At 42.2% G+C, this 13902-nt stretch overlaps 1 protein-coding gene across 1 annotated transcript in view; it reads left to right on the plus strand.

Annotated features, from left to right (window-relative positions):
- Positions 1–13305, plus strand: part of LOC149974977 (dynein axonemal heavy chain 6-like) — a 129339-nt gene extending 116034 nt beyond the window's left edge. Inside the window, exons 65-68 of the mRNA XM_090209550.1 lie at positions 2153–2225; positions 11533–11684; positions 12240–12462; positions 12945–13305. Of these exons, the coding sequence (XP_090065676.1) occupies positions 2153–2225; positions 11533–11684; positions 12240–12462; positions 12945–13048 (552 nt within the window). The 3' untranslated portion in view covers positions 13049–13305. The remainder of the gene's footprint in view (positions 1–2152; positions 2226–11532; positions 11685–12239; positions 12463–12944) is intronic.
- The last annotated feature ends 597 nt before the right edge of the window (positions 13306–13902 follow it).

Below are 13902 nucleotides of genomic sequence, written 5' to 3' on the forward strand. Positions count from 1 at the left end.
GTGTGTTGTCATTACATCAGATGGGATACTTGTGTGTTTGTGTGTTGTCATTACATCAGATGGGAGACTTGTGTGTTTGTGTGTTGTCATTACATCAGATGGGAAGACTTGTGTGTTGTCATTACATCAGATGGGATACTTGTGTGTTTGTGTGTTGTCATTACATCAGATGGAAGACTTGTGTGTTTGTGTGTTGTCATTACATCAGATGGGAGACTTGTGTGTTGTCATTACATCAGATGGAAGACTTGTGTGTTTGTGTGTTGTCATTACATCAGATGGGAAGACTTGTGTGTTGTCATTACATCAGATGATAAGACTTGTGAGTTTGTGTGTTGTCATTACATCAGATGGGAAGACTTGTGTGTTTGTGTGTTGTCATTACATCAGATGATAAGACTTGTGTGTTGTCATTACATCAGATGGGATACTTGTGTGTTGTCATTACATCAGATGGGAAGACTTGTGTGTTGTCATTACATCAGATGATAAGACTTGTGAGTTTGTGTGTTGTCATTACATCAGATGATAAGACTTGTGTGTTGTCATTACATCAGATGATAAGACTTGTGTGTTGTCATTACATCAGATGATAAGACTTGTGTGTTGTCATTACATCAGATGATAAGACTTGTGTGTTGTCATTACATCAGATGGGGAGACTTGTGTGTTGTCATTACATCAGATGGGAGACTTGTGTGTTGTCATTACATCAGATGATAAGACTTGTGTGTTGTCATTACATCAGATGGGAAGACTTGTGTGTTGTCATTACATCAGATGGGAAGACTTGTGTGTTTGTGTGTTGTCATTACATCAGATGATAAGACTTGTGTGTTTGTGTGTGTATGAGTGTGTTTTACATATGTAGGCAATGTGGTATGATATAGTGGAAACAGAACATCTATGTTTGCGTGCTCTTGTTGTTAACATTTCTGTGATCTCACACACACACACACTCAGACGAATGTGGATTTTCTCTTACAGGAACTCCGCCCAGGCAGAGAAACACACACACACACACACACACACACACACACACACACACACACACACACACACACACACACACACACACAGAGTCATTATCAGGGGTAGTGAGATGGGATGATGTGATGAGAGAATCATGTTTAAACATTAGCAGCCCGCCATCCACTTCAGACTGACTTCTTTCTTTCTCGTCTCTTACTCCCACGTTCTATTCTTCTGTGCCCTTGCTCTGTATTTGCTCATCTCTATCTTTCTCTCGCTCTCTTTCTCTCTTTCTCTCTCCCTAGTCTTCTCTCTCTCTCTCCCTAGTCTTCTCTCTCTCTCTCTCCCTAGTCCTCTCTCTCTCTCCCTAGTCTTCTCTCTCTCTCTCCCTAGTCTTCTCTCTCTCTCTCCCTAGTCTTCTCTCTCTCTCTCTCCCTAGTCTTCTCTCTCTCTGTCTCTCCCTAGTCTTCTCTCTCTCTGTCTCTCCCTAGTCTTCTCTCTCTCTCCCTAGTCTTCTCTCTCTCTCTCCCTAGTCTTATCTCTCTCTTTTTCTCCCTCTCTCTCCCTAGTCTTCTCTCTCTCTCCCTAGTCTTCTCTCTTTTTTCTCCTTCTCTCTCCCTAGTCTTCTCTCTCTTTTCTCCCTCTCTCTCCCTAGTCTTCTCTCTCTTTTTTCTCCCTCTCTCTGCCTAGTCTTCTCTCTCTTTTTTCTCCCTCTCTCTCCCTAGTCTTCTCTCTCTTTGCTTGTCTCTATCTCCAGTCTTCTCTCTCTTTGTTTGTCTCTATCTCCAGTCTTCTCTCTCCTCTATCAATTTACATTTTCTATTAGCATGTGAAACATATGTTAACAATGCCAAAGCCAGTGAACTAGATAATAATCTCTCTCTCTCTGCTCTCTGTCCATCTCTCGTTCTCTCTGTGCACTCGCTCCGTCGCCCCAGACTGAAGCGTCTGTTCCGGGAGACTGGTCTTACTGTGTGTTACGCAATCCCTAAATGTCTACACACAGACAGATGAACATAACCCCAGTCTCTGGTGACAGCCTTACAATTAGGTTCTGGGAACTGAGATTAACATAACCCAAACAAAATCACCCTCTGCTTCGTGTGTGTGTGCGCGTGTGTCTGTGTGTGTGTGTTCATGCAGGGAAACCAACTTCCTCTCTGTCTGTGTGTTTGTGTAGAACTGGATCACGCGGGGTCAGCCCAAATCCTTCTGGATCTCTGGACTTTTCTTCCCTCAGGGCTTCCTCACTGGTCAGTACACACCGTCTCCTCTGTGTTCTGTTCTCTAGTCAATATTATGTAGTATTAAATATCACTGGTCAGTACACACCGTCTCTTCTGTGTTCTGTTCTCTAGTCAATATTATGTAGTATTAAATATCACTGGTCAGTACACACCATCTCCTCTCTGTTCTCTAGTCAATATTATGTAGTATTAAATATCACTGGTCAGTACACACCGTCTCCTCTCTGTTCTCTAGTCAATATTATGTAGTATTAAATATCACTGGTCAGTACACACCATCTCCTCTGTGTTCTCTAGTCAATATTATGTAGTATTAAATATCACTGGTCAGTACACACCGTCTCCTCTGTGTTCTGTTCTCTAGTCAATATTATGTAGTATTAAATATCACTGGTCAGTACACACCGTCTCTTCTGTGTTCTGTTCTCTAGTCAATATTATGTAGTATTAAATATCACTGGTCAGTACACACCGTCTCCTCTCTGTTCTGTTCTCTAGTCAATATTATGTAGTATTAAATATCACTGGTCAGTACACACCGTCTCCTCTGTGTTCTGTTCTCTAGTCAATATTATGTAGTATTAAATATCACTGGTCAGTACACACCATCTCCTCTGTGTTCTGTTCTCTAGTCAATATTATGTAGTATTAAATATCACTGGTCAGTACACACCATCTCCTCTGTGTTCTGTTCTCTAGTCAATATTATGTAGTATTAAATATCACTGGTCAGTACACACCGTCTCCTGTGTTCTGTTCTCTAGTCAATATTATGTAGTATTAAATATCACTGGTCAGTACACACCATCTCCTCTGTGTTCTGTTCTCTAGTCAATATTATGTAGTATTAAATATCACTGGTCAGTACACACCGTCTCCTGTGTTCTGTTCTCTAGTCAATATTATGTAGTATTAAATATCACTGGTCAGTACACACCGTCTCCTCTCTGTTCTCTAGTCAATATTATGTAGTATTAAATATCACTGGTCAGTACACACCATCTCCTCTCTGTTCTCTAGTCAATATTATGTAGTATTAAATATCACTGGTCAGTACACACCATCTCCTCTGTGTTCTGTTCTCTAGTCAATATTATGTAGTATTAAATATCACTGGTCAGTACACACCATCTCCTCTGTGTTCTGTTCTCTAGTCAATATTATGTAGTATTAAATATCACTGGTCAGTACACACCATCTCCTCTGTGTTCTGTTCTCTAGTCAATATTATGTAGTATTAAATATCACTGGTCAGTACACACCATCTCCTCTGTGTTCTGTTCTCTAGTCAATATTATGTAGTATTAAATATCACTGGTCAGTACACACCGTCTCCTCTCTGTTCTCTAGTCAATATTATGTAGTATTAAATATCACTGGTCAGTACACACCGTCTCCTCTGTGTTCTGTTCTCTAGTCAATATTGTGTAGTATTAAATATCACTGGTCAGTACACACCATCTCCTCTGTGTTCTGTTCTCTAGTCAATATTATGTAGTATTAAATATCACTGGTCAGTACACACCATCTCCTCTGTGTTCTCTAGTCAATATTATGTAGTATTAAATATCACTGGTCAGTACACACCATCTCCTCTGTGTTCTGTTCTCTAGTCAATATTATGTAGTATTAAATATCACTGGTCAGTACACACCATCTCCTCTGTGTTCTCTAGTCAATATTATGTAGTATTAAATATCACTGGTCAGTACACACCATCTCCTCTGTGTTCTGTTCTCTAGTCAATATTATGTAGTATTAAATATCACTGGTCAGTACACACCGTCTCCTCTCTGTTCTCTAGTCAATATTATGTAGTATTAAATATCACTGGTCAGTACACACCATCTCCTCTGTGTTCTGTTCTCTAGTCAATATTATGTAGTATTAAATATCACTGGTCAGTACACACCATCTCCTCTCTGTTCTGTTCTCTAGTCAATATTATGTAGTATTAAATATCACTGGTCAGTACACACCATCTCCTCTCTGTTCTGTTCTCTAGTCAATATTATGTAGTATTAAATATCACTGGTCAGTACACACCGTCTCCTGTGTTCTGTTCTCTAGTCAATATTATGTAGTATTAAATATCACTGGTCAGTACACACCGTCTCCTCTCTGTTCTCTAGTCAATATTATGTGGTATTAAATATCACTGGTCAGTACACACCGTCTCCTGTGTTCTGTTCTCTAGTCAATATTATGTAGTATTAAATATCACTGGTCAGTTCACACTATCTCCTCTCTGTTCTCTAGTCAATATTATGTAGTATTACATATCACTGGTCAGTACACACCGTCTCCTGTGTTCTGTTCTCTAGTCAATATTATGTAGTATTAAATATCACTGGTCAGTACACACCGTCTCCTGTGTTCTGTTCTCTAGTCAATATTATGTAGTATTAAATATCACTGGTCAGTACAAACCGTCTCCTCTGTGTTCTGTTCTCTAGTCAATAATATGTAGTATTAAATATCACTGGTCAGTACAAACCGTCTCCTCTGTGTTCTGTTCTCTAGTCAATATTATGTAGTATTAAATATCACTGGTCAGTACACACCGTCTCCTCTCTGTTCTCTAGTCAATATTATGTAGTATTAAATATCACTGGTCAGTACACACCATCTCCTCTGTGTTCTGTTCTCTAGTCAATATTATGTAGTATTAAATATCACTGGTCAGTACACACCGTCTCCTGTGTACTGTTCTAGTCAATATTATGTAGTATTAAATATCACTGGTCAGTACACACCATCTCCTCTGTGTTCTGTTCTCTAGTCAATATTATGTAGTATTAAATATCACTGGTCAGTTCACACCGTCTCCTCTCTGTTCTCTAGTCAATATTATGTAGTATTAAATATCACTGGTCAGTTCACACCGTCTCCTCTCTGTTCTCTAGTCAATATTATGTAGTATTAAATATCACTGGTCAGTACACACCGTCTCCTCTGTGTTCTGTTCTAGTCAATATTATGTAGTATTAAATATCACTGGTCAGTTCACACCGTCTCCTCTCTGTTCTCTAGTCAATATTATGTAGTATTAAATATCACTGGTCAGTACACACCATCTCCTCTGTGTTCTGTTCTCTAGTCAATATTATGTAGTATTAAATATCACTGGTCAGTACACACCATCTCCTCTGTGTTCTGTTCTCTAGTCAATATTATGTAGTATTAAATATCACTGGTCAGTACACACCATCTCCTCTGTGTTCTGTTCTCTAGTCAATATTATGTAGTATTAAATATCACTGGTCAGTTCACACCATCTCCTCTGTGTTCTGTTCTCTAGTCAATATTATGTAGTATTAAATATCACTGGTCAGTACACACCGTCTCCTCTCTGTTCTCTAGTCAATATTATGTAGTATTAAATATCACTGGTCAGTACACACCATCTCCTCTGTGTTCTGTTCTCTAGTCAATATTATGTAGTATTAAATATCACTGGTCAGTACACACCATCTCCTCTGTGTTCTCTAGTCAATATTATGTAGTATTAAATATCACTGGTCAGTCAGTACACACCGTCTCCTCTCTGTTCTCTAGTCAATATTATGTAGTATTAAATATCACTGGTCAGTACACACCATCTCCTCTGTGTTCTCTAGTCAATATTATGTAGTATTAAATATCACTGGTCAGTACACACCATCTCCTCTGTGTTCTCTAGTCAATATTATGTAGTATTAAATATCACTGGTCAGTCAGTACACACCGTCTCCTCTGTGTTCTCTAGTCAATATTATGTAGTATTAAATATCACTGGTCAGTACACACCATCTCCTCTGTGTTCTGTTCTCTAGTCAATATTATGTAGTATTAAATATCACTGGTCAGTACACACCATCTCCTCTGTGTTCTGTTCTCTAGTCAATATTATGTAGTATTAAATATCACTGGTCAGTTCACACCATCTCTTCTGTGTTCTGTTCTCTAGTCAATATTATGTAGTATTAAATATCACTGGTCAGTACACACCGTCTCCTCTGTGTTCTGTTCTCTAGTCAATATTATGTAGTATTAAATATCACTGGTCAGTACACACCATCTCCTCTGTGTTCTGTTCTCTAGTCAATATTATGTAGTATTAAATATCACTGGTCAGTACACACCGTCTCCTCTCTGTTCTCTAGTCAATATTATGTAGTATTAAATATCACTGGTCAGTACACACCATCTCCTCTGTGTTCTGTTCTCTAGTCAATATTATGTAGTATTAAATATCACTGGTCAGTACACACCGTCTCCTCTCTGTTCTCTAGTCAATATTATGTAGTATTAAATATCACTGGTCAGTACACACCGTCTCCTCTCTGTTCTCTAGTCAATATTATGTAGTATTAAATATCACTGGTCAGTTCACACCGTCTCTTCTGTGTTCTGTTCTCTAGTCAATATTATGTAGTATTAAATATCACTGGTTAGTACACACCGTCTCCTCTCTGTTCTCTAGTCAATATTATGTAGTATTAAATATCACTGGTCAGTACACACCATCTCCTCTGTGTTCTGTACTCTAGTCAATATTATGTAGTATTAAATATCACTGGTCAGTACACACCATCTCCTCTGTGTTCTGTACTCTAGTCAATATTATGTAGTATTAAATATCACTGGTCAGTACACACCGTCTCCTCTCTGTTCTCTAGTCAATATTATGTAGTATTAAATATCACTGGTCAGTACACACCATCTCCTCTCTGTTCTCTAGTCAATATTATGTAGTATTAAATATCACTGGTCAGTACACACCGTCTCCTGTGTTCTGTTCTCTAGTCAATATTATGTAGTATTAAATATCACTGGTCAGTACACACCGTCTCCTCTCTGTTCTCTAGTCAATATTATGTAGTATTAAATATCACTGGTCAGTACACACCGTCTCCTCTGTGTTCTGTTCTCTAGTCAATATTATGTAGTATTAAATATCACTGGTCAGTACACACCATCTCCTCTGTGTTCTGTACTCTAGTCAATATTATGCAGTATTAAATATCACTGGTCAGTACACACCGTCTCCTGTGTTCTGTTCTCTAGTCAATATTATGTAGTATTAAATATCACTGGTCAGTACACACCGTCTCCTCTCTGTTCTCTAGTCAATATTATGTAGTATTAAATATCACTGGTCAGTACACACCATCTCCTCTGTGTTCTGTTCTCTAGTCAATATTATGTAGTATTAAATATCACTGGCCAGTACACACCATCTCCTCTCTGTTCTCTAGTCAATATTATGTAGTATTAAATATCACTGGTCAGTACACACCATCTCCTCTGTGTTCTGTACTCTAGTCAATATTATGTAGTATTAAATATCACTGGTCAGTACACACCATCTCCTCTGTGTTCTCTAGTCAATATTATGTAGTATTAAATATCACTGGTCAGTACACACCATCTCCTCTCTGTTCTCTAGTCAATATTATGTAGTATTAAATATCACTGGTCAGTACACACCATCTCCTCTGTGTTCTGTACTCTAGTCAATATTATGTAGTATTAAATATCACTGGTCAGTACACACCGTCTCCTGTGTTCTGTTCTCTAGTCAATATTATGTAGTATTAAATATCACTGGTCAGTACACACCGTCTCCTGTGTTCTGTTCTCTAGTCAATATTATGTAGTATTAAATATCACTGGTCAGTACACACCATCTCCTCTGTGTTCTGTTCTCTAGTCAATATTATGTAGTCTATTAAATATTCAATTTGCTGTACTCTTAAATATTCAATATGCTGTACTCTAGTCAATATTATGTAGTCTATTAAATATTCAAATGCTGCTCTATATTCAATATTATGTAGCAAAATAATATTGAATATTCTGTTCTTCATTCAATATGATGTAGTCGCTTCAATATGCTGTACTCTAGTCAAAATTCTGTTCCCTTCAACATTGTAGTCTACTTCATATAGTACCGTGGTCACCAACCTTTTCTGAGTCAAGATCACTTTGAATCAAAATACATGCTGAGATCTACCGCTATGATTTTTTATTACCATGACTTCAACAATGTTAGAAACATGAACCAATTAAAAACAGCTCTGTAGCAATGACGTTTGTGCAGTAAGCTACAGGCCCAATACATTATCACCACATACTGGCTTTGCTTGAATTTACCTGCCAATGCATTGTTGTTCGGGAAATGTAAAAATAGATATATATTTCAGAATTTCAGGTGGGCTATATGATCACACCGGTAATAGATCCATTGTTGTATTACTTGTGAGGCACAGCTGAGTGAGCATAGATTTAAATAATTAGCTTTTTATTTTACTGGGCTGATGGTCAGTCTCAGCGGAGGGAGAGAGCAGCAGACTGACCCCGACCAAAAAGGGACACCGTCTTCCATCTGATGGTCAGTCTCAGCGGAGGGAGAGAGCAGCAGACTGACCCCGACCAAAAAGGGACACCGTCTTCCATCTGATGGTCAGTCTCAGCGGAGGGAGAGAGCAGCAGACTGACCCCGACCAAAAAGGGACACCGTCTTCCATCTGATGGTCAGTCTCAGCGGAGGGAGAGAGCAGCAGACTGACCCCGACCAAAAAGGGACACCGTCTTCCATCTGATGGTCAGTCTCAGCGGAGGGAGAGAGCAGCAGACTGACCCCGACCAAAAAGGGACACCGTCTTCCATCTGATGGTCAGTCTCAGCGGAGGGAGAGAGCAGCAGACTGACCCCGACCAAAAAGGGACACCGTCTTCCATCTGATGGTCAGTCTCAGCGGAGGGAGAGAGCAGCAGACTGACCCCGACCAAAAAGGGACACCGTCTTCCATCTGATGGTCAGTCTCAGCGGAGGGAGAGAGCAGCAGACTGACCCCGACCAAAAAGGGACACCGTCTTCCATCTGATGGTCAGTCTCAGCGGAGGGAGAGAGCAGCAGACTGACCCCGACCAAAAAGGGACACCGCCTTCCATCTGATGGTCAGTCTCAGCGGAGGGAGAGAGCAGCAGACTGACCCCGACCAAAAAGGGACACCGTCTTCCATCTGATGGTCAGTCTCAGCGGAGGGAGAGAGCAGCAGACTGACCCCGACCAAAAAGGGACACCGTCTTCCATCTGATGGTCAGTCTCAGCGGAGGGAGAGAGCAGCAGACTGACCCCGACCAAAAAGGGACACCGTCTTCCAGCTGACGGCCAAACTCGAGTCGCAGTATTTCTGCCTCATGCACAAATGCATGTTGTTAGTCCTATGAACAGAGAAAGTGAAATATTCCTTGATATTAAAAAAGACCCAAGCCGCTAATTATAACAACAACGCCAGCCTACCTATACACTTTCCTCCTCATTCATTACTGCTGCGCTGCTTGTTGTAGCGCTGAGTGGAAATAGGAAGAACACACATTTTATGGGTTATAGAAGTGTTGAATACAAAGTGTTGACAGTGCTGAGTAAGACCTTAACATGAACTCAGTCATATACACAGCAGTTCTTTGCTGTATTCGTTGACAGTCTCTCTCTAGTCAGGGTTTTAAACGTTTTCAAGTCTCACAGTATCCATTTTGCCGTAGCTTTCTTTCATTGCCTGCTACGTCACTGCAAACATGGTCATCTGAGCATCTGATTGGCCAGCGGTAGCATAGTGCACTTGATTTCCTCTCCAGGCCCACCGGAACGGCAGAGTTTGTACCTTCAGTCACATACCTGGAGCGCAGGGCAGCTGAATGGGCTGCATCTACCACCAACAGAGACTGATTGAAAAACTAGGAACACAAGGCTTTATCGTTGGGTTATTTACAGAAATGTTTGGCGATGGACTAGAGATGCCTGGGAGATGGACCGGTTGGTGACCACTGATATAGTATGTTGTTGGGTTATTTACAGAATGTTTGGCGATGGACTAGAGATGCCTGGGAGATGGACCGGTTGGTGACCACTGATATAGTATGTTGTTGGGTTATTTACAGAAATGTTTGGCGATGGACTAGAGATGCCTGGGAGATGGACCGGTTGGTGACCACTGATATAGTATGTTGTTGGGTTATTTACAGAGATGTTTGGCGATGGACTAGAGATGCCTGGGAGATGGACCGGTTGGTGACCACTGATATAGTATGTTGTTGGGTTATTTACAGAGATGTTTGGCGATGGACTAGAGATGCCTGGGAGATGGACCGGTTGGTGACCACTGATATAGTATGTTGTTGGGTTATTTACAGAATGTTTGGCGATGGACTAGAGATGCCTGGGAGATGGACCGGTTGGTGACCACTGATATAGTATGTTGTTGGGTTATTTACAGAGATGTTTGGCGATGGACTAGAGATGCCTGGGAGATGGACCGGTTGGTGACCACTGATATAGTATGTTGTTGGGTTATTTACAGAACGTTTGGCGATGGACTAGAGATGCCTGGGAGATGGACCGGTTGGTGACCACTGATATAGTATGTTGTTGGGTTATTTACAGAATGTTTGGCGATGGACTAGAGATGCCTGGGAGATGGACCGGTTGGTGACCACTGATATAGTATGTTGTTGGGTTATTTACAGAGATGTTTGGCGATGGACTAGAGATGCCTGGGAGATGGACCGGTTGGTGACCACTGATATAGTATGTTGTTGGGTTATTTACAGAGATGTTTGGCGATGGACTAGAGATGCCTGGGAGATGGACCGGTTGGTGACCACTGATATAGTATGTTGTTGGGTTATTTACAGAATGTTTGGCGATGGACTAGAGATGCCTGGGAGATGGACCGGTTGGTGACCACTGATATAGTATGTTGTTGGGTTATTTACAGAATGTTTGGCGATGGACTAGAGATGCCTGGGAGATGGACCGGTTGGTGACCACTGATATAGTATGTTGTTGGGTTATTTACAGAATGTTTAACGATGGACTAGAGATGCCTGGGAGATGGACCGGTTGGTGACCACTGATATAGTATGTTGTTGGGTTATTTACAGAATGTTTGGCGATGGACTAGAGATGCCTGGGAGATGGACCGGTTGGTGACCACTGATATAGTATGTTGTTGGGTTATTTACAGAATGTTTGGCGATGGACTAGAGATGCCTGGGAGATGGACCGGTTGGTGACCACTGATATAGTATGTTGTTGGGTTATTTACAGAATGTTTGGCGATGGACTAGAGATGCCTGGGAGATGGACCGGTCGGTGACCACTGATATAGTATGTTGTTGGGTTTGAGAGAGGTGCTGTATATTTATAAATCCTGTTATTATTGAACAGGCCTGGGATCAGTCCAAAGTAGAGCACCAAACTGGGTTACAGTCCTGTTACTGAGATGTTGAAACGCTGTTGTGCTGTTCCCCCTCCTGTCTTGTAGGGGCGCTACAGAACCACGCCAGGACCTATAACCTCCCCATCGACGAGCTCAACTTCCGTTTCAACGTGTTGCCGGTCTACCTAGACCAGGGGGCCGTGAGCGAGGCGCTGAAGACCCTACCGGCCGGGGGCGAGCTGGACATGGACTCTGAGGTAGCTACAGGGAGGGGAGAGGGACATATTTAGACTGGTTGCCCTGAGGGCAGGAAGGAGTTTACTGCCTCCTGCCTCCAAAGCACAGTCTGACTCCAACACACGTTGACCTCTGTGGGATGTTTAGAAGTCATCAGTGAATTAGTCAACTAGTCAGGTTCCTGGAGAGGTTTTAGAACCGTGTCTGGATCATTATTAGGACCCTGTGTTCTGGACCATGTCAGGTTCCTGGAGAGGTTTTAGAACCGTGTCTGGATCATTATTAGGACCCTGTGTTCTGGACCATGTCAGGTTCCTGGAGAGGTTTTAGAACCGTATCTGGACCATTATTAGGACCCTGTGTTCTGGACCATGTCACATGACCTAGATTTGAACCTTTATTTAAAGCCTGGTCCAGAAATGAGAATTAGACCTAAAATGAAAACAACTGTCTGAGGATGGTGCTGGACGATGAACACCAGGTCATGTGACATGATTGTCCAAAACTCAGGCCTCTAATCACAATGTATCATAATATGACCTTATGGTAACTACAGTACCACTCTGTCTCCATAGCTACCCGCCATCAACGACGGCGTGCTGGTGCACGGGATGTTCATGGACGCCAGTCGCTGGGACGACGTCGACATGGTGATGGAGGATGCGTTGCCGCGGGTGATGAACGCCATGCTTCCCGTGGTGCACTTCGAACCCCAGCAGAACTATGACCCTGATCCGTCTCTCTACCAGGCTCCGCTGTATAAGACCTCAGCTCGGGCTGGGACTTTGTCTACTACAGGTAAGGACACCTACCTAATATTCAGTTTCACCCCCTTTTGCCCTCAGAACAGCCTCAATTCGCTAGGACATGGACTCTACAAGGTGTGGAAAGCGTTCCACAGGGATGCTGGCCCATGGTGACTTCAATGCTTCCCACAGTTGTGTCAAGTTGGCTGACACCAGTGAGCCTGACACCTACTACCATACCCCATTCAGGCACTTCAATCTGTTGTCTTCCATTCACCCTCTGAGTATCACACATACACAATCCATGTCTCAATTGTCTCAATGGGCAAGACTAAAGATTTAGGTGCTTTTAAACGGGGTATGGTAGTAGGTGCCAGACCTGTGTGTTCTCTGGTCCTCTGCATCATGTCCAGATAGTGACAGACCTGTGTGTTCTCTGCATCATGTCCAGATAGTGACAGACCTGTGTGTTCTCTGGTTCTCTGCATCATGTCCAGATAGTGACAGACCTGTGTACATCTCTCTCTCCCTCAGGCCACTCTACTAACTTTGTGGTGACGGTGATGCTGCCGTCCAGCCTGCCTAGTGACTACTGGATCACCAAGGCCTCAGCCCTGCTCTGTCAGCTCAACGAGTAGTGACCCACCCACAGACGCCACACACACACACCGCTGTACTTCAGCACCTTCAATACCAGCAGCAGTGATGCAGCCCACTGTCTATGGACTCTTGTTTTCTGGAAACCAGTGAGTGTTTCTCACGTCTGTATTGAGAAGTATTCTACCGTGTACTCTCTCTCCCTGCTAATCAGTTGAAGGGATTATTTGAATGGGGGCCCAAAATGGCATTTTTCTTTTCTTTTCCGAGTTGCTTTGATTAAATACCATGTAGCAGTGCTGTTGTGGTTTGTGCATTTTGCTGTGTGCCTGGGAGAAGAGCATGTCGCTACACCCTCAATAACAGCTGATAAACGATGTGGATGTCACCAATCAGGTTTGATTTGATGGGTTAAATTGTGTGTGGTGTGTTCAGTTCAGTCAATTTCTCTTCTCTTTCAGTGAACTGTAGCAACATATTAACACCCCTGTGTCTGAAATGACAGCTCCCGACATGCCTTTATCCCCCCCCCCCCACACACACACACAGTCGACAGGAAGTGTAGACTGCAGTGCTTTCATAGTCACTCGTGTAGCCTGCCAATGTGAAAGGAGTGTAAGATCGTCAATATTCACCAGGAGCATCACGTAAAAATGCATCTGATGCACGGTCAGGTAAAACTCTAATTCACATGTAAGAGATGGTACTTCAGTGTCCTGCGTCTGCCCCATTAGAAATGAACCATGAGCCCCCTGTCCTTCTCAGCTGAAGGGACACCTGCGATAGGGGAACCACCTCGAACAAAAAGCTGTCCTCCTGCATTTAAAAACCACTGTTGACTTGATCTATTTCAATTTTTCTCTGAGGAAAAACACCATATATTTATCCTCTGTTA

The sequence above is a fragment of the Oncorhynchus mykiss genome, chromosome 19 (genome assembly GCF_057628025.1).
Source record: "Oncorhynchus mykiss isolate SJ-2025 chromosome 19, ASM5762802v1, whole genome shotgun sequence".
NCBI classification, from domain to species: Eukaryota; Metazoa; Chordata; class Actinopteri; order Salmoniformes; family Salmonidae; genus Oncorhynchus; species Oncorhynchus mykiss.